Here is a 19,984-nt window from a genome sequence, read left to right on the forward strand (position 1 = left end):
CCTTTGCAACCGCTAGATTTACAAACTCAGCTTATGCTACATGTTGATAAAGGCAGTACAGTGCAAAAATCTTAGGTACCCTAGTTATATTTGTGCCCAAGAGTTTAGACCTGTATAGATAGAATTATTGAACGTGCATAAATGATGCATCAACCTTACTGCTTGGGAAAGTTTGGTCCTGGTGTGGATGCTACATGCCCCCCCCCCGTTGGGAGTAGGACCAACAGTCTGTGAGCAGGGTGGGTGGGATCCTTCATAATGTTACTTTGCATTTTTTCCAGCACCCAAACCGGAACAGATGGTTGTAAAAACCATATCAAGGTACCTTAGTATTTAAAATATTAGACATAATGCACTTTCCTAATCCCATCAGCCTCATCACTATGAAATTGGGATGTCCTAAAAGCTTGTCTTGCATACTGTTCATACACATCAGATCATGATACAGTGCAGAGGTTGAAAAGGGCAAAACAATAACCATGTATAATAAAGTATAACAGCTACAGAGGAAGTGTAATGCAGATAGATAATAAGGTGCAAGAGGTTAAGAGCCAAATTACTAGGGGACCATTTAGTAGTTTTACAACAATGGGGTGGAAGATGTCCTTGAGCTTGGAAAAAGACATGCTTTCAGCGTTTCCTCTTTCCTGCAATGCTGCGATGAGCCAGCAGAGGGAGCATGAGCCAATCAAACTGCCCAACGCATCGCCAGCCTCCGCCTACCCGCCATCAAGGACATTTATACAGAAAAGGGCCAGTAACATGAAGGATTCCACCCAACCTACTCAAGGACTGTTTGACCCACTCACAGCAGGGAGGCGGCTAAGTAGCATCCTGAGTCAGGTCTGCTTGAGAATAAATAGATGCAAATATTAAGAAAATATAGCCGGTGAATCATATTACAACAAAGAAGCATGAACCAAACTCTAAACACTGGTTCGAAGTACAGTTTTTTGTGATGTGCACAAGTGCAATGAAAAACCTACTTGCAGCAGCATTACAGGCACAGCATCCACAAGAAAAACAATTATAGGCAGGATCATTCTCATGGCTAGACACATTTATGGGAGATTGTGAAATGACTTCTGTGTTGGTGTGCAGTGGTTAATATTTACACCAGCAACAATAATTAATTCCACTCTTTAACACAGTCAAGTTTACTGTGAAGTGCACAAGTCCATATATGCACAGGTTGCAAAAGCAACCTCGCTCTCATCTTCACCAAGACCTAGGGAACTGATTGTGGACTCGAGAACACACACCAGTCCTCACTGAGGGGTCAGCAGTGGGAAAGAGTGAGCAGTTTCAAGCTCCTGGGTGTCAACTCGAGGATCTATCCTGAACCAATACATTGATGTAATCATGAAGTAGGCACGCCAGCAGCTAAATTTGGTATGGCGCCAAAGACTCTTCCAAATTTCCATACCTGTACAGTGGAGAGCATCCTGATGGATTGTGTCACCATCTTGTTTAGAAACTCAAATGTACAAGATCACAAGAGACAGCAGAGGGTTATTGACTCTGCTAACTCCAAAGTTCAAAGTAAATTTATTATCCAAGTACACATATGTCACCACATACTACTTGCATTTTCCTGCAGATATTCACAGTCATACAAAAAAAGACCATAAGCTAGTAGAACCTCTTTTAAGAAGAGAGCAGCAGCCAGTTTTGTGGCACAATGATTGGCTTTTCACAGTAGAAGCATGTGGAAACAAGGAGAGCTGTACTCAGACAATACTCAGGGGGACAGTCAGAATATTCTGTGGCCACAACAGGAATGGATGGCTTCAGGATGATTGAGTCTACCCTGCCATTCCATCATGGCTGATTTATTATCCCTCTCAAAACCAATCTGCCTTTATCCACAATCTTTGATCAAGAACCTATCAACCTCTGCTTTAAATATACCCAATGACTTGGCCTCCACAGTTGTTCGTGGAGAAATACAACACAATAGAACAATAGCTACAACAGAATCAATGAAAAACTCACAAATACAGTGACAATCAATGTGCAAATACGAACCTATAATACTGAGACAATGAGCTACAGTGTCCTTAACGCTGAACGCATTGGTTGGGGAATCAGTTCAGATTTGACATGACTGACATTATCCTCTTGGTTCAGGAGGCTGATCGTTGTAGGTTAATAACTGTTCCTGAACCTGGTGGTGTGGTACACAAGGATCCTGCACCTCGTTGCTGATGGCAGCAGTGAGAAGACAGCATGATCTGTATGGTGGGTTGCCCGTAGTGATGGATGCTGTTTTGTTGTGGCAGAACTCCTTGTCGATCTGCTAAATGGTGGGACGGGCTTTACCTGTGATGGACTAGGCAGAATCCATCACTTCCTGTAAGCTTTCCTATTCCTGGGTATTGGGTTTTTCATGCCAGGCCATGATACAACCTGTCAGGATACTCTCCACTGTGCACCTATAGAAGCTTGTCAACGTTTCATGAAGCTGTTGTTGAAGCACAATTTGACCAAATTATCAGTCTCCCTTCTACATGCCAATTCATGGACACAACCTTCCCGGTCATTGAGGACATTTCAAGAGGTGCTTCAAGAAGGCTGTGTGTATCATAAAGGGCCCTCACCTTCAGGGACTTGACCTCTTTTCCTTACTGCCATCACAGAGGGGTACAGGGGCCTGAACACCCAAACTCAACTCAAAAACAGCTTTTTCTTCTCTGCAATTCTGAATGGTCCATGAACCTTACCTCATGATTCCTCTTTGCACTAATTATTTATATATTTTAAATTGTAACTTAATAGCAATTCTTTAATACCTTGCACTGTAATGCCGCCACAAACCAAAAAAAAAATCATGACATTCAGTGATTAGAAACCTGAATCTGATTCTGAAGAGATTTGTTAGCATCCATCGTTAAGGTCCCTCATTTTCCAGGACATGACCTCTTCTCATTACTATCATTAGGGACGAGGTACTGGAGCCAGAATACCCACATTCAATAATTCAGGAACATCTTCTACCCCTCTGATTTCTGAAAGCTACATCATTATTCCTTTTTTTGCACTATTTATTTTATTATTTATAATAATTGTGTGTCTTTGTAAAGCACTGCTGCGACAAATCAAGAAATTTTATGTTCTTATAAGATAGTATCTATGCCAGGGCCTCCAGGAAAAAAAGTTACTTTTCCCAAGCAGCAAGGCTGATTGACACCTCCACCTATCAGTCACCTTACGCAGACACTCATGTGCCTAGCTTTATTTTATAGAACATAGAATAGTACAGCACAGTACAGGCCCTTTGGCCCACGATGTTGTGCTGACCCTTAACCCTGCCTCCCATATAACCTCCCCCACCTTAAATTCGTCTATATACCTGTCTAGTAGTCTCTTAAATTTCACTAGTGTATCTGCCTCCACCACTGACCATGGACATACAATCAAAGCATGCAAGCTATCTTATGTATTTATATTCATTATGTTTTTTTAAACTATTGTTGTGTTTTCTATCTTAGTGTTTTTTGTGCTGCATTGGATCTGCAGTAACAATTATTTTATTCTCCTTTATCATTGCGTACAGGAACCGACATTAAACAATCTTGAGTAGTGATAATAAACCTGATTCTGAAGTATGAGCGAATGTTGAGAAGCTTTCTCCTAAACCTAATATAAATCACGATGGGTTAATCAGAAACTATAGGGCAGATTGATCAAAGTACATGTAAAAAGCATGGTTAATGACCTGACAAATGCTGAAAATATGTTAAGGAAAGAAATCACAAACAAGAGAAAATCAGCAGATGCTGGAAATCCAAGCAATCCACACACAGTGTTGGAGGAACTCACAGGCCTGGCAGCATCTATGGAAAAAGAGTACAGTCAACATTTCAGGCCGAGATGCTTCATCAGGACTGGAGAAAAAAGGTGAGGAATCAGAGTTAGGTGGGGGGGGGGAGGGGAGGAGGAAAATACACAAGGTGATAGGTGAAACCAGGAGGTGGGGGCAGAGGTGAGGTAAAGAGCTGGGAAGCTGAAAAAATACAGGGCTGGAGAAGGGGGAATCTGATAGCACATCTATAGAAGTTTGACAAAGTTTTTTATGTCATGCCGAATCTCCTCAGACTCCTGAGAAAGTTGGTACTGGAACTTATGAGATGGCCTTTTAGAGCAGCTTGTGGTTGAGCCTACGGGGGATAAGCTGTTCTGTATTGGGTGTTGTGCAATGAACTGGATCTGATTATGGTGTTTAAGGTAAAGAACAATGAGGAAACAATGATCATATTATGATAAAATTGACCTTGCAGCTTGATAGAGGAGAAGATAAAGACAGATGTATTTGTGTTAGAGAGAAGTAAATTGAATTTCAGAAGCATGAGAAGGGAACTGGCCAAAGTTAATTGGAAGGGGATACTAGCAGGGATGATGGCAGAGCAGCAACGGCTGGAGTTTCTGGGAGCAAATCAGAAGGCGCAGGATAGATACATCCCAAAGAATTAGTATTCTAAAGAGAGGATGACATAATCAGGCTGACAAAGGAGTCAAAGCTAATGTAAAAGCCAAAGAGAGAGCATATAACAGAGCAAAAATTAGTGGGAAGTTAGAGGATTGGGAAGCTTTTAAAAACCAACAGAAGGCAACTAAACAAAACATACGGAGGGAAAAGATAAAATGTGAAAGTAAGCTAGCCAATAATATCAAAAAGGATACCAAAAGCTTTTTCATTTATAAAGAATAAAAGAGGCTCAAATAAGGCTCTTGGGACTTAATAAGGCTCCCATGGGACTTGCAAGATGTCTCTCTCTCTCACTTCTTGACTCTTCAACAACCCTCACTTTCATCACACGCCAATTTTAATATCATCCACAAACTCACAAACTCAACCTACAAATGTGAAAGTAAGCTAGCCAATAATATCAAAAAGGATACCAAAAGCTTTTTCATTTATAAAGAATAAAAGAGGCTCAAATAAGGCTCTTGGGACTTAATAAGGCTCCCATGGGACTTGCAAGATGTCTCTCTCTCTCACTTCTTGACTCTTCAACAACCCTCACTTTCATCACACGCCAATTTTAATATCATCCACAAACTCACAAACTCAACCTACAAATCATTAACGCATGTGACAACAGATTACTACAGGTCGACAATAAGACCTTTCACACTTCTAGATCCAGATGGGGGGGGGGAGCACTGCCTGAGTATAGCACTATGGTACAGTGGTGTTCAGCACGACACTATTACAGCTTGGGGTGGCGGAGTTCAGAGTTTAGTTCAGGCTAAATGTATGGGTTTTCTGAGAGTCCTTTGGTTTCCTCCCACAGTCCAAAGACATACCAGTTGGTAGGTTAATTGGTGATCGTAAATTGTCCTGCAATTAGGCTAGGGGGTCACTGAGTGTCACTGGAAGGGCCTATTCTGCACTGTATCTCTAAATAAATAAAGCTGGCAGTTCCCCCAAGCTGCTTTCATACAGGCCCGAGGGGAGAGTCTGACATCATTGAAGAGCCTTTGTTGACATCACCTTAGCTGGATGAATTAGAAGCAACTCCTTAGCAACAGCCCAGGAAAGGATCAACAAGTACAGTGAGCCGCAAGCAGTGATTACTCATATTTACCCAGACCTGACCTCCAAGTCACAACAACTAATCTATCAAAGACAATCCTTCTAAACATTGCTTCCTGAAGGAAAGGATGCATGGTTTCACTGTTCCTGAAGTTCACTCTCTTGAAGAGCCTCTCCATCTTGTGCATGTTTCTCCCTTTCCCTCAGTCATTTTCACTTATTCTCCCATACTTGCCTCTCTTCTCTCTCAACGTGGAAGATTTCGTCCAGGACAGTCAGTCAAGTCAGGGACGAAGTCCCATCAAGGGCCAGGATCCCAAATCTCAGGAAGAGCCTTTTGTCCCATCGTGGTGCTGCTACAATGAAAACTCCACAGATGCTCCAATTCATTCTGTTGTTCTCCCCTCTCAAGGATTTCACCCCCTCAACAGAATGTATTCTCTTCCACAGTCTGCTAGCTGCACGTGTTCCACTTCAGACACGGAAAATGCAGTTCAGGAAAAGTATTTGAATCATAATTAAATCCCATGGAGGGGAAGAATTTTGGAGTCTAGGATGAGCCCTTTCAGCCCACTGTGGTGCTGCTAGGCTGTAGCTTCAAATCCACCAGGCCCTGAACTGATCAGTACTGAAATGATCAGATCAGATTTGTCACTGGGGAACTGAGCAAATCTCCATGTCATAAATGTGGATCAGTGAAATTTGCGGTCCATGATGAAGCATTTTAACAGATTGTGTCTACACCAGCCTCCAGCCATGCTGCCTTTGGTCTCAGGTCACCAGGTTAAACCCTGTCAGGGTGCTGTATCTCATTGTGATGCATCTCACCGGTGTCACAGTGGCCTTGTGATGTCCGGGCTTGACCTCTCCCCGAGTGGTCAAAACTCAACAACTCCTTATTTAGCAATAAACTTGGTCATTGGCTAGTTTACATTGACGTGATGAAGGTGGAAAGGAGTAACTGATTTCCAAGGTGACCCAGGGAATGATGAGGTTCAATTGTTTATTTTCCCTGCCCCTTGTCTAGGTTAAGGGAGATTTAGTACTAAAGTTCAAATTTAATTGTCATTCACCCATACATGAATACAGACAAATAAAACTGCTCCACTGGAGCCAAAGTGCAAAACACAGTACACATCACATACACAATTATGATAGCAGAAAATCACATAATTACAAACAATAATAGTATAAAAAATAACGTAGCCCAAAGCCTGAGAATCAGGGCCTGTAGATTTATGGTGAATGGATGTCGTCCTGGCGCATGGTTTCTGTACAAAAATGCCCACAGCAATTCCTCATCTCATATGCAACATTGCAACACAACAACAACCTCAGAACAAACTGAACTGAACTCTATATTCTCTTATGACAATACATTTACCCCTAGACTTTGATAGATCTTGTTTTTTATTGTTGATCATTATTCCTACACTTCTGTTTTTATTATTGCTAACCTGTTTTATATATATTATTGGCATTTTTGATACTGTATTGTTTAGTTTACTAATAAACACCTTTAGTTTCAGTACCACCAGACTCCAACGTATCAGTCCATTTCTGCTGGTCTGTTAACCCAGTTATGGGGTACGTAACACTATGGTATAGTATGTATCCATTATTGTGACAGAAAATTGGACCTCTGGATAATCATTTCATTCACTAATCAGAACCTGGTCTGTTACTTAACTCTTCCAGTAGCCACCATTCTGTTATCAAAATGTAGTTTTACTGATGATCTTGTCAACTGTAGAAGATGTACCCAATTTTGGCTTACATTCCTTCTGGAATCTCTTCAAAAGCTCCCTTCTGGAAAGTGCCACAGGGATATTTAAACAAAAATATCACATATTCACATATTCTTTAAAGTTTCTTCCCCTAGGCTGTTCATCTGATAAACCATTCTAGTTTGCCACCCTTACCCCCTCTCTCTATTGCCCGTCACTGAACTACACTGTAAACCACTTTTTACAATGCTGTTAACATTGTAAATACATGCTGGCATTTATGTATATATGCACATTTTATTCTGTATCCATACTTTAGCTTCCAAGTTAATTTTTTACATAATTCTTTATTCTTGTACTTACATTATTGTACAGTACTTACATATTGTTTTATTTTTTTCAAGTCTTGTCAATACGCAACAAATTCCTAATAGATGTATATGGTGAATCTAGCTGATCCTTGATCAGCTTTGGCAGGTCTCCTGGTGCACATCAGTTTTAATAAATCACCCACATTTTGCCCATGAATCCAGAATCAGAATCAGGTTGAATATCACTGGCACACGTTGTGCAGTGGGTTGTGTGGCCTTTCCATTTGCTCCCACAGTAATAAACCCAAAAGGTACTGCTTACTTTCATACTGAACGGTGGCCGTTGATGTACCCACTAAACAAGATGTCCCAGCAACAGGTAACTAACAACTAACCAAGTCCGCATCTTAATCACTGAAAATAAGTTATAGTAGACTAAGATACTATGAGCCGTTAAAAGAAACCCACTCAGCAATTTCAATGAGTTTAATGCCTGCAAGATTTTAGCAGTGATCACACAGAGACTGCACATATTGGAACATGTCAGCATGGTCATAAATGTGATGTTATTACGTGTTTCTGTAACTCTTGGTCTTAGAGTCTGTGCTTTGTCCCAGGGCGGTTAGTGGCCAATGCCAGAGGACAGCCATTTAAGGTGAATGGAGGAAAGCTTTGGGGAGATGTCAGAGGTAGGATATGAAAGCTTTAGAGGGGGCAGAGGAGATTTACCAGGATCGTGTCTGGATTAGATAATATGCTTTATGAAGATAGTCTGAGCGTGCTACAGCTTTTCTTTTTGGATCGAAGGAGGATGAAAGGTGATTTGATAGAGATGAATAAGTTGATAAGCAGTATAGATTGAGTGGATAGCCAGAGACATTTTCCCAAGGTAGAAATAGCTAATACAAAGTGGCATCATTTTAAGGTGATTGGAGAAGAGAAGAGGGAGAATGTCAGATGTATATTACACAGGGCGTGGTGGGTGCATGGAATGACATGCCAGGGTAGTTACTTTAGAGACATTTAAGAGCCTTGCTTACAAGTACATGCATGAAAGAAAAATGGAGGGTTATGTGGGAGGGAAGGGTTAGATTGAAGGTGGAGCAGGTTTATATAGATCAGCATTTTATTTATGCACATTTTATTCCGTATTGTACTTTTATTTCTCAGTTTATTTTTATATAATTCTTTATAATTGTTGAATGTTGTTCTTTGTTGCAACTTGCACATTGACCAACACACGGCAACAAATTCCTAATGCATATAAATGTATATGGTGAATAAAGTTGATCCTTGATAAGATCATGGACCAAATGGCCTGTGCTGTGTTGTGTTGTTCTATGTTCTAAAGGTGTTGCATTTCCATTGCTTGTACTAGTACCTTCCAGTTAACTATCTCTTCTAAATCAAACTACAATTCTTTCCAAGTGTCAAATACTTTTTTTCTTGTAAGAGTGCCTCAGCTGTAAACTCTGGTAAAAACTAGTTACAAGTATTGCACCCAGCTCTTATGCCAGTGCTTTATTTCCAGAATCAACACGTACAAAAGCTAGATGAACTCAGCAGGTCGGGCAGCATCCGTTGAAACGAGCAGAAGAAGGAGGGGACAGGGGCCCTATAAAGAAGGTGGGGGGAGGGTGGAAGGTGCCAGGTGAAAAAACTGCTCATTTCAAAGGATGCTGCCCGACCTGCTGAGTTCATCCAGCTTTTGCACGTGTTGATTTGACCACAGCATTTGCAGTGTACTTTGTGTTTACTGTTCTTTATTTTCATAAGGTTCATTGAACTGTATTGCTCACCATCCTTGATAAGAACCAAATCCCCTTACAATCTCCAATTAAACTACATTCATACCACCATAAACATAGGAGCAGAATTAGGCCGTTTGACCTATTAGGTCCGGTCCACCATTCAATCATGGCTGACTGAGTTTCCCTCTCAACACCAGGCTCATGCCTTCTCCCCGTACTCTTACTAATCAAGCACCTATCATCCTACACTTTAAGTAGACCCAATGACGACCTCCAGGGCCATCTGTGGCAATGAATTTAACAGATTCACCAGCTTCTAGCTAAATAAATTCCTCTTCATTTATATTATAACAGAATACTCTCAGGCTGTGCCCTCTGGTCCTGGACTCTCTAGCTTTTAGAAACATCCTCTCCACATCCACTCTTTCTAGGACTTTGAATATTCAGTAGGCTTCAATGAGAATCTCCCCCCCCCCCCCCCCATTCTTCTAAACTCAAGTACAGGATCAAAGCCTTCAAACGCTCCTCATACATTACATCAGAAGAACAACTTTAAAATCAAATTTAACACCAGCTCTAAAATAATGCAAAGGATGTGAAAGTGAATTAGAATTTATTAACCATAAACTTTCTGATGTTAACAAAAATCTACAAACAGACTCACTTTTAGTTTTTATTCTTAAATGTATCTCAGGTGCACATTTATCAATTTTTTTAAGTTAGAGATCTGCAAGTCACTTCAAATCTCCCATTTTGTTTTGTCTAAGTTTATACCAAACTTAATCTAGTATTCAGCAAGTGATTTATAACTTGCAAAACAAAAGTATGTGTATTATGCACATATTGTTCCAAGTAGTATACAAAAAGTAATAATGGTAAATAAATGTCCCACCTTCTAAACAAAACATTCAAGTGACAACAAAAGTGAGTCAAGCAGCCATCGCCAATGATTTACCGTGGACCAAGCCGGTTCTTAAAGGCCCTCAATGATTTTGCCATCATCGGCGCAATTTCTAGAAAAGAAAAATGTCCTTCTTTAAGAAATTTGTACTTTGTTCTGAAGAATTATTAACACAGCAGAAAGAAGTGATCAATTAAACAAATTCTGTTGTTGGACACTTGTGGATTATACAGTACATTTCTAGTACAATTCACAATCAACCCAGTTGTTGCGACACACAAATCACTGGAGAAACTCAACAGGTCAGAGAGGGATTTTTCCCCCCCTCTATAGATGCTGCCCTGACATGCTGAGTTCCCTTAGTTATCTTGTGTGTTGCTCCAGGTTTCCAGCATCTGCAGAATCTCAAGTCTCCAACTTAGATGTTGTACAGGAATTAGAACAATTCTAAAGAGATTAGCTTTATTTGTTGCATGCACATCAAAACATACAGAAAAATGTGCCAATTTGTATAACATTTGTTAGGATTAAGCTAGGAGCAGCCTGCAAGTATCAGCATGCTTCTAGTGCCAACATAGCATACCGACAATTCACTAACCCTAACCATACATTTTTGGAATGCGGAAGGAAGTTGGAGTACACGCAGTTATGGGAAGAACTTGCAAATTTCTTACAGACAACACCAGGAATCAAACCCAGATCAGTGATCACTGTTGCGGTAAATTTCCTGTAATATGCTTCATTGAGTTGCTATACTTCAGAAGTAGACTGAGGTGAATTGGTATGTCTGGCAAATTTCTACAAATGTACTGTGGGGGACATTCTAACTGGTTGCATCACTGCTGGGTATAGAGACTCAATGCACAGGATCTAAAGAGCCTGCAGAGGGTTGTTGACTCAGCCAGCTCCATCACAGGCACAGCCCTCCCCACCATCAAGAACATCTTCAAAAGGTGTTATCCTTAATGATGCCAACTTCTTGAGACACTCATCTTCCAGGACATGCCCTCTTCTCAATACTACAATCAGAGAAGTAGTTCAGGAGTCTGAAGATCCACTCTCAATGTTTTAGGAGTAGCTCCTCTGCCATCAGAGTTCTGAATAGTCTTTGAGCACTACCTTACCGTTCCTCTTTTGCACTATTTAATTCTCTATTGTAACTCACAATAATTTTTATGTACTGCCACAAAACAACACAATTCACAACACATGTCAATGATAATAAAACCAGATTCTGATTTGTGCTTTACGAAGCATCAAGCATCAGGACTAGGAGTGGCAGAGTACATCTTCCCTCATGCCATGGGACTACTGAATACCCTGCCACCACCGAGGTCTTGTCACCAGGACAATGAGCAGTTTACAGTTTCCTGTTTACCTGTGCTGCCCACTACATGCACTTTGAATTACATTTTATCAACTTATTTATGGTAATACTTTGGCTTATGTGCTGTGTGAGATATGTTTTGTAGGTGCACTGTGGTCAGGTGGAAAGTTGTTTTATTTGCTTATATACACAGTTAGATGACAATTGACAAACTGGAACTTAAAATAAAAGATATACTTTACTTACTTTTAACTTGCCTCTTTGCATCTGGTCCTGAATGACTACTTGCAGCAACACTGCTACCAGAACTCTTTGTTCCATTAGAAATGCCACTTCCTCCAGTAGGGACAGAAAAGTCTGTGCTCCCAGAAGATTTCACTCTACAAGAACAACGAACAACGAAGGACTGAGAACTGAGGGCCTACAGGACCGTGGATCAAGGACCAACTTTATTCGCCAAATACATTTACATGTATGAGGAATTTGCTGTGGTCTGTCAGTTAGGGCACGATATGCAATAAAAAAATAACATTCAACTACTTTAAGAAATTATATAAAAATAAAGTTAGAGGTTAAAATACAAATCTGGGATAAATGTGCATAAATCAAATACCAGCAATGTACATTGTAAACAGCATTATGAAAAGTTGTTTAACGTGCTAACAGTGCAGTGACTGAGGTAATCGATTGAGGGAGATCGGAGGGCTAATTAAAATGGTTGACCAGATTACCTGCCTGAGGGAAGAACTTTTCAACATGGAGGGAAGTTTTCTTGTTTTAATAGCCCTATAGCACTTTCCAGAAGGAAGTTTTTGGAAAAAAACAACCATGAAAATTAACTACACCCATAAAGATGTATCCTCCATGTATCTAGCTATGTTGGCTACAGTCAGGGCTTTATGTTTTGGCTTTTGGTAGAGTCATCCATGCCAGATAGGTCAAAGGGCAGAGGCCAGACTACTAGGATTGGTTCACTAGTCCTCCAGGTTCGGCGGTGGGGGGGCGGGGGTCAGCTCAGGGCTGACAACCCTGACTGGTGAAATAAATCTGTTACGGAAACAGCAATGGAGAATCCTTCTACAACGGTATTCCTGAGTCTCCACCCGGGACTTGCATGGCTGACAGTAGTGAAAACCAAGAGGAAGCTACTGGTGTAATGAAGGTAACACTGAACATCGCCAACACCAGTAACAAAATTGGTGCCCAAGGACAGACAGAGATGGAAGACCTTGCTGTCTGAAACACCAGACACTGGCAGTAAGTAAAGTATGAAGATGTATCAGATGTTCTCCATTCAGATTGTGTAGTGGGTGTCATGGTAGCATTGAAATTAGCATAAAGCTTTATAGCGTCCAGTTCCCGCCATTGTCTGTAAGGAGCTTGACTGCATGGAATTTCTCTGGATGCTCTGGCTTCCTCCCACATTCCTAAACATACAGGTTAGTGAGTCACGGGTAGTGACATTGGCATCTGAAGCATGCACAACCTCAGACTGTGTTGGCCACTGTATTGGCAAACAACATAGTCCAATGTTCGTGTGACAAATAGACCTCTCTTAAATATCCTTCCTTATCAGTCTGATTAGTATATTATAAATCTGCAAGCATTGTGAATAGAGTCTGGGTGAATGAAACCGAATATTTGAACGATAAACAGGAAATGAGTCTGGTAGGTTTGTACAAGCTGAATAAGCAGTTTGTATTTTAAGATAAACTGACTAAAATCCACCCACTCTGAATGTGTTCCTCTAGCCAAAAACGTTTGACAAAATCTTTGAGCACAGGCCCAGAGGTCAAGTTTTCTTCCAATGTCAAATCTTTTCGGCACAAGACATTAAGACATAGGAACATAATTAGGCCATTTGGCCCATCAAGTCTGCTCTGCCATTTCATCATGGCTGATTTATAAACCTTCTCAGCCCCATTCTCCTGCCTTCTCCACATAACCTTTGACACCATTACTAATCAAGAACCTATCAACCTCTGCTTTATATACACCCATTGATTTGGCCTCCACATTGTCCATGGCAATGAGCTCCACAGATTTACCTCCCTCTGGATAAAGAAATTCCTCCTCATCACTATTCTATCAAGATGTCCTTCTCTTCTGAGGCTATGCCCTTTGGTCCTCAAAACTCCCACTATCGCAAACATCCTCCCCACATCCACTCAATTCTAAGATTGTAGCTTCATCCCCACCCTCTTCCAACCCCAAAGAACTTCTCTTGCACAAAGCGGGAGACATTTACATTACCTTATATTTAATCAGCGTAAATTTAGACCATAGAAAACCTACAGCACAATGCAGGCCCTTCGGCCCACAATGCTATGCCAAACATGTACTTACTTTAGAAATTACCTTGAGTTACCATAGCCCTCTATTTTTCTAAGCTCCACGTACCTACCCAAGAGCCTCCTAAAAGACCCTATCATATCCGCCTCCACCACCATCGCTGGCAGCACATTCCATGCACTCACCACTCTCTGCGTAAAAAACTTACCCCTGACATCTCCTCTGTATCTACCTCCAAGCACTTTAAAACTGTGTCCTCTCGTGTTAGCCATTTCAGCCCTGGGAAAAAGCCTCTGACTCCACACAATCAATGCCTCTCATCATCCTAACTCACCACATGATCAATGCCTCTCATCATCTTATACACCTCTATCAGGTCACCTTTCATCCTTCATCGCTCCAAGGAGAAAATACCAAGTTCACTCAATCTATTCTCATAAGGCATACTCCCCAATCCAGGTAACATCCTTGTAAATCTCTTCTGCACCCTTTCTACAGTTTCCACATCCTTCCTGTAGTGAGGCAACCAGAACTGTATGCACATACAGCCATGTTCTCTCTGTACCTGTGCCCTTTATAAAGACACCATTTTGTATGATATCTATCCTTGTGATTCCCCAGTTTGCTGGACAAATGCTTCACCTCCTTTCTCTGTTGATCATCACCTTGTGAGTTCCTGAGATCCCAAGAGCTTAGATCCTGGTAGGGATACCATGGCAGTAAGGTCAGGGGCAGGTCGCAGTGAAAGAACAATGCAAACAGGACCTCAACAGTGGAGCTGGCTGACACATCTTAATGGCATTGAAGGTGGAGGAAGACTGCAGCAGCAAAAGATCCCCAGTTGTCTTGCACTCCATGCCACTGGATCCTGACCCCAGTGTTTTAAGGACCGTGTGGTGCCGCCCATGTTTCGGCCTCCTCATGATAAACAAAGTCACGCGCAGGCGATGTTAACCCCTTGGGAGAACATCGTGCTCAACTAGAGTAATTGCACACTGCACCTCCTTTCCCAATCAAGATCAGAGCTTGTGATAAGCTGCACCACATCATACCCAGACAGATGGCTCTGGGTCATCAAGAGTTAATCTTTCATCTCATCTTTCTGTTCTACATAAGAATGCTCACCTCTGCTTGGAAGAGCTTGGAATAGTTCCGTGTTTTCCTTGCTGTCGAAGAACATTCCTGGGCGGCTTTGCAGAAGTATCAACATATGCCAATTTTACTTGACGACCTGAATTCAAGAATAATTGCATTCCTTGCAAAATATGATGTTGCTATGCTGACCCAATAGCCTTTTTATCAGCTGATGTATTTCTATTGTAACTGAAAATAGTTATTCCTAATATTTCAATAATAAATATGCATAAGAAAATACTGTTCTCAAAATTAATTTCCAGTCACCATTTCCCTTGACTGCTGTGACAAACTATAAAGCTAAATAGGCTCTGGGACAGCTTCTATCACATTGCTATAAACTATTGAACAGACCTTTTTATGATGAAGATGAATTATTGATCTTTCACAAACACAAGAAATTCTGAATATCCCGAGTGACACACAAAATACTGGAAGAACTCAGCAGGTCTGGCAGCAGCTATGGAGAGGAATAAAGGATATTCCAGATCGAGACCCCCCCGAAGAGGGGTCCACTACTAGAGCATGCTCTGTATTACACTGTACCATTATCTGTTATATATCGCTCTCTTTGCCCCACTCCCACCAGGGAGGGGGCCATGAAGCATCCATGCCAGGACCACCAATCTCAAAATCAGTTACTTTCAAAAAGCAGTAATCCACCCACTAACTCACCTGTCACACCCCCAACCACCACTACTTTATTATTTCCTCTCAGCCACCTTATGTACAGACACTCCTGTGCCTAGTGTCACTTTATGAACATACAATCAATGTATATAAATTATTTATATGATTGTGTTCTTTGTTTGAGTTTTCACTTTTGCTGCATCAGATCTGGAGTAACAATAATTGGCCTGCTGTGTTCCACCAGCATTTTGTGTGTGTTGTTTGAATTTCCAGCATCTGCAGATTTCCTCGTGTTAACAATTATTTTGTTCTCTTTTACACTTGAGTACTTGAAATTGTATTAAACAATCTAGAGTCTTGACTTACTGCTGCTCAAAAAACAGCAAATTTCATGAAATATGTCAGAGGTATTAAACCTGATTCTGATATTCCTCTCCACAGATGCTGCCTGACCTGCTAAGTTGCTCCAGCATTTTGTATGTGTTACTCTTCATCTCTCAATCTCCTTTGTCGTGCCTTTGCATGTTATTGCCTACCCGAACTGTAAGTGTGACACTACAACTTGCATTATTTTTGCATTTCATTTTGTACTACCTCATTGTACTGGAAATTTTCTGCCTGGGCGGCATGTAGAACTAAATTTTTCACTGTACCTTGGTACAAACCAATTACCTAGAGATGTATCATTCAGAGTCAACTGAGTCCCCAGTGTTCAAAACTGTAGAAATCATGAAAGAAATATCCTCCATTTATAAAATAAATTTACACAAACATACAGTACAAGTCAAACTATGGACGACATAGAAAAGGGATAAAAGATCCAGACCAGCTTGAAAAATGGCAGATGAAATTTAATGCAGTCAATTGGGTAGGACTTACATGGTGAGTAATAAGGCACTGAGAAATTTGGTAATACAGAAGGATCTTGATCCTTCAATACAGTTCCTTGAAAGTGGCATCACAAGTAGATAGGGTTGTAAAGAGAGATTTTAGCACACTGGCCTTCAGAAATCAATGTACTGAGAAATGGAGTTGGGATGTTAAGTTGTAGCCATACAAGATGTTGGTAAGGCATAATTTGAAGTATTATGTGCAATTCTGGTCACCTAGAGGAAAGACATCAATAAAACTGAATGAAAACAGAAAAAATTTACAAGGTTGTTGCCAGGACTTGACAACCTGAATTATAGGGAAGGGTTGGAAAATGATGGAAGATTTGATAGAGGTATACAAAATTATGAAGGATATGGATTGGGTAAATACAAGCAGGTTTTTTTCCCAGTGAGGCTGGGTGAGAGCAGAACTAGAGGTCACAGGCTAACTGAGAAAAGGAAACTGCTCAAGGGGAACATGGGGGGAAACTTCTTCACTCAAGAGGGTGGCGAGAGTGTGGAACGAGCTGCCAGAAGTGGTGGATCTAGGTTCAATTTCAACATTTAAGTGAAATTTGGATGCACATTGCTGGGAGGGGTATGGAGAGCTATGCTCCAGATGCAGGTTGATGGGATTAGGCAGAATAGTTTGACACAGATTAGGAGGGCCTGTTTCTGTGCTGTAGTGTTATAAGATTCTATTTTGGCTTGTAGGTTATGCGATATTGTGTTCAGCTCTGGTCACCTCATTATACGGAGGATGTGGAAACTTCAGAGAGGGTACAGAGGAGATTTACCAGAATGCTTCCTGGCACTTTGAACTGTAGCACAGCAGAACAAAGCTGTACAAAAAGATTATCCCAAAGAAGACACACAAGAACGAAACCAGCTAAAAACAGTTCTTTGGACAAATACCAGTAATAATTTTATGGTGAAGACGAACAAGGGCAGAACTTGTATAATGTGGAACGAGATATTTAAATAGAACAGTCAACATGTTTCTGGTACAGTCTTTCATTTAACCACTTTAAACTGTGCCTCCTCAAGTTTCTCCTGTGTTCTCACTGAAACTTCACTGATCACAGCCAACCAGGGATGTTCTCTGTCACTAAATATCAGGCCTTGATATCCTGTATTCTTCGAACAGTTGCTCTTAATTGCAAGCTTTTTGCCACAATGCTGTGGATTTAATTTAAATTCATTCCAAGTACACAATAAACACAAAGTGGATGGAACAACTGGTTCTACTGGATGTCCATGTTTAACTCCAACTGCAGATCCAATGCAAAATTCTAAGTAAATTTATTAGCCATGTACATATATGTCACCATAAATTGCCCTGAGATTCATCACCTTGCAGGTATTCCCAATAGATACAAAGAAACACAATGAAACAATGAAAAACAGCACACAAAAGCCGACAAAAACAATGTGCATCAGAAGACAAATTGTGCAATCAGAAAAATAAATAATACTGAGAACACAAGTTGTAGAGTCTTTGAAAATGAATCTATAGATTGTGGAATCTGCTCAGAGTTGAGGTGAGTGAAGTTATCCACACTGGTTCAGGACCCTGAGCACTGATGCTAGAATAATTTGAAATGTAGCCCATACATAAATATGATGGCTTGTCAGTATAAATGTCATGTTAAAAACTGACCTTTGGGTTTATTAGCGTGTGCAGAACTAATACTTTGAGTCAGTATTTTCAGTTTATGTTCTCGCTCGTCGTAAAGCCTCAGATACAGCTCACGCCATGACTCGTACTCGTGGGGCTGTTCACTTTTGAAGTCTTTTTTACAATGTTTCATCCAGAGGTGATCGGTCTGTTCGATAAAGCTCTATTTAAGATAAAAATAAAAGAGATATCACGGTGGATCTTATAATTATAAAAGGTACAAATTATTTGAGAATATACAGCTCTCTTTTGTCATCCATTCCAGAAAAACAAGAGCCTTTGAGTTATAAACCATGGAACCAGGCCCTTTGGCCCATCGTGTTAATGCTAACCTTCTATGTTATGATTACAGTAGAACACTGCAGCAGAGTACAAGCCCTTTGGCCCGTGATGTTTTGCCAATCATTTAACCTATTCTAAGAATAATCTAACCCTTCCCTCCTACATAGCCCTCCATTTTCTTATCATCCTTGTGCCTAAGTTTCTTAAGTATCCCTGATGTACCTGCCTCTACCACCACACTGGCAGATAATCTATATAAAACATTTTATAAATTGAGAACTAAATGAAACTATTCTTGCTGTTCTCCCAGTTGAGCAATTCCATATTCAAACGAGTGGTGTGTAGATTTTGCCATGCCAGGTTTTCATTTGCATTCAGCTATTAGTTGTGATCGTTGAAGCACAGAAGTTACCAGTTTTCCTCATTACTCAACCTTTGCTATCCATTTGGCATATAGAATACAGAATAATACAGCACAAGATTAAGCCCTTCAATCCATAATGTTGTGCTGAAACAATTAAATTAGCAATCAAATTGCTAACTAAATTAATCCCTTATGTCGACACAATGCCCATATCCTTTCATTTCCCTCACATTCATATGCCCATCTAAATCTTTAAGAGACATGTTTAAATCTCTATCACAACCCCAGGCAGTGCATTTCAGACATCCACAAGTCTCTGTGTAAAGTCTCCTTTGAAATGTCTCCTCTCACTTTAATTGCATGCTCTCTGGTATTAGACATTTCAACCCTTGGAAAAAGATATTGTCTGATTATCTGCCTACTCCATATCCGTGCTTCTCGTAATCTTACAAACCTCTATCAGATCTCCCGTCAGCCTCTCCCAACCTCTCATTATAGCAAATACCTTCTAATCCAGATGACATCCTGCTAAACCTGTTCTGCACCCTCTCCAAAGCCTTGACATCTTTCCTATAATGGGGCTATCAGAATTGTCAACAATGCATCTTTGAACTTCTAAGGATTTTCGTGTTGAAAGATCCTGACATCTGTCGTAGCCCTCTCTACAAATGCCTGAACAGGGACAGAAGAGGAAACGTGCCCAGAGTCAGGGGAAGCAGGGCAGGTCCTTAATAAATACTTTGCTTCACTATTCACCAGTGAGAGGGAACCTGATGTTTGAGAGGATGGCGTAAAGCCCGCTGATATGCCGGAACATGTCAATGTTAAGAAAGAAAACATGCTGGAATTTTTGAAAAACATTAGGATAGATAAATCCTCATATGCTAACCCTTTCATTCCTGGAATCATTCTTGTGAACCACCTCTGGAGTCTCTCCAATACCAACATCACCTTTCTTAGATATGGGGCCCAAAATTGCTCATAATATTCAAACACTGTTTGACTACTGCCTTATAAAGCCTCAGCCTTACATCCTTGCTTATATACTCTGGTCCTCTCAAAATGAATGCTAATATTGCATTTGATTCTACTGAGACTTTCATGCAACTAAGGAATTCTATTGTACACTGGTGTATATGACAATATATTAGTTTGAATCTGAATCCAAAAAGTTTA

The 19,984-nt window shown here is 40.6% G+C and overlaps 1 protein-coding gene and 1 long non-coding RNA gene across 6 annotated transcripts in view; one reads left to right on the forward strand and one right to left on the reverse strand.

The window, feature by feature from the left end:
- Positions 1-3,786: 3,786 nt before the first annotated feature.
- LOC140733426 (uncharacterized) overlaps positions 3,787-19,984 on the forward strand; it is a 31,787-nt gene continuing 15,589 nt past the window's right edge. Inside the window, exons 1-3 of one of the 2 annotated variants that reach the window (XR_012100282.1) lie at positions 3,787-3,900; positions 16,054-16,155; positions 17,199-17,921. This is a non-coding gene — a long non-coding RNA (uncharacterized lncRNA). Of the gene's footprint in view, positions 3,901-16,053; positions 16,156-17,198; positions 17,922-19,984 lie in introns of those variants that run through there. The other variant, XR_012100281.1, reaches the window with a different exon arrangement.
- The window catches only part of eloal (elongin A, like), a 48,244-nt gene continuing 38,248 nt past the window's right edge, over positions 9,989-19,984 (reverse strand). For 3 of the 4 annotated variants that reach the window (XM_073056728.1, XM_073056726.1, XM_073056725.1), the window contains 4 exons: positions 18,145-18,325; positions 14,974-15,079; positions 11,803-11,936; positions 9,989-10,341 (listed from right to left, as the gene is read on the reverse strand). In XM_073056728.1, the coding sequence (XP_072912829.1) occupies positions 10,280-10,341; positions 11,803-11,936; positions 14,974-15,079; positions 18,145-18,325 (483 nt within the window). In that variant the 3' untranslated portion in view covers positions 9,989-10,279. Of the gene's footprint in view, positions 10,342-11,802; positions 11,937-14,973; positions 15,080-18,144; positions 18,326-19,984 lie in introns of those variants that run through there. The other variant, XM_073056727.1, reaches the window with a different exon arrangement.

The sequence above is a fragment of the Hemitrygon akajei genome, chromosome 9 (assembly GCF_048418815.1).
Source record: "Hemitrygon akajei chromosome 9, sHemAka1.3, whole genome shotgun sequence".
Classification (NCBI taxonomy): domain Eukaryota; kingdom Metazoa; phylum Chordata; class Chondrichthyes; order Myliobatiformes; family Dasyatidae; genus Hemitrygon; species Hemitrygon akajei.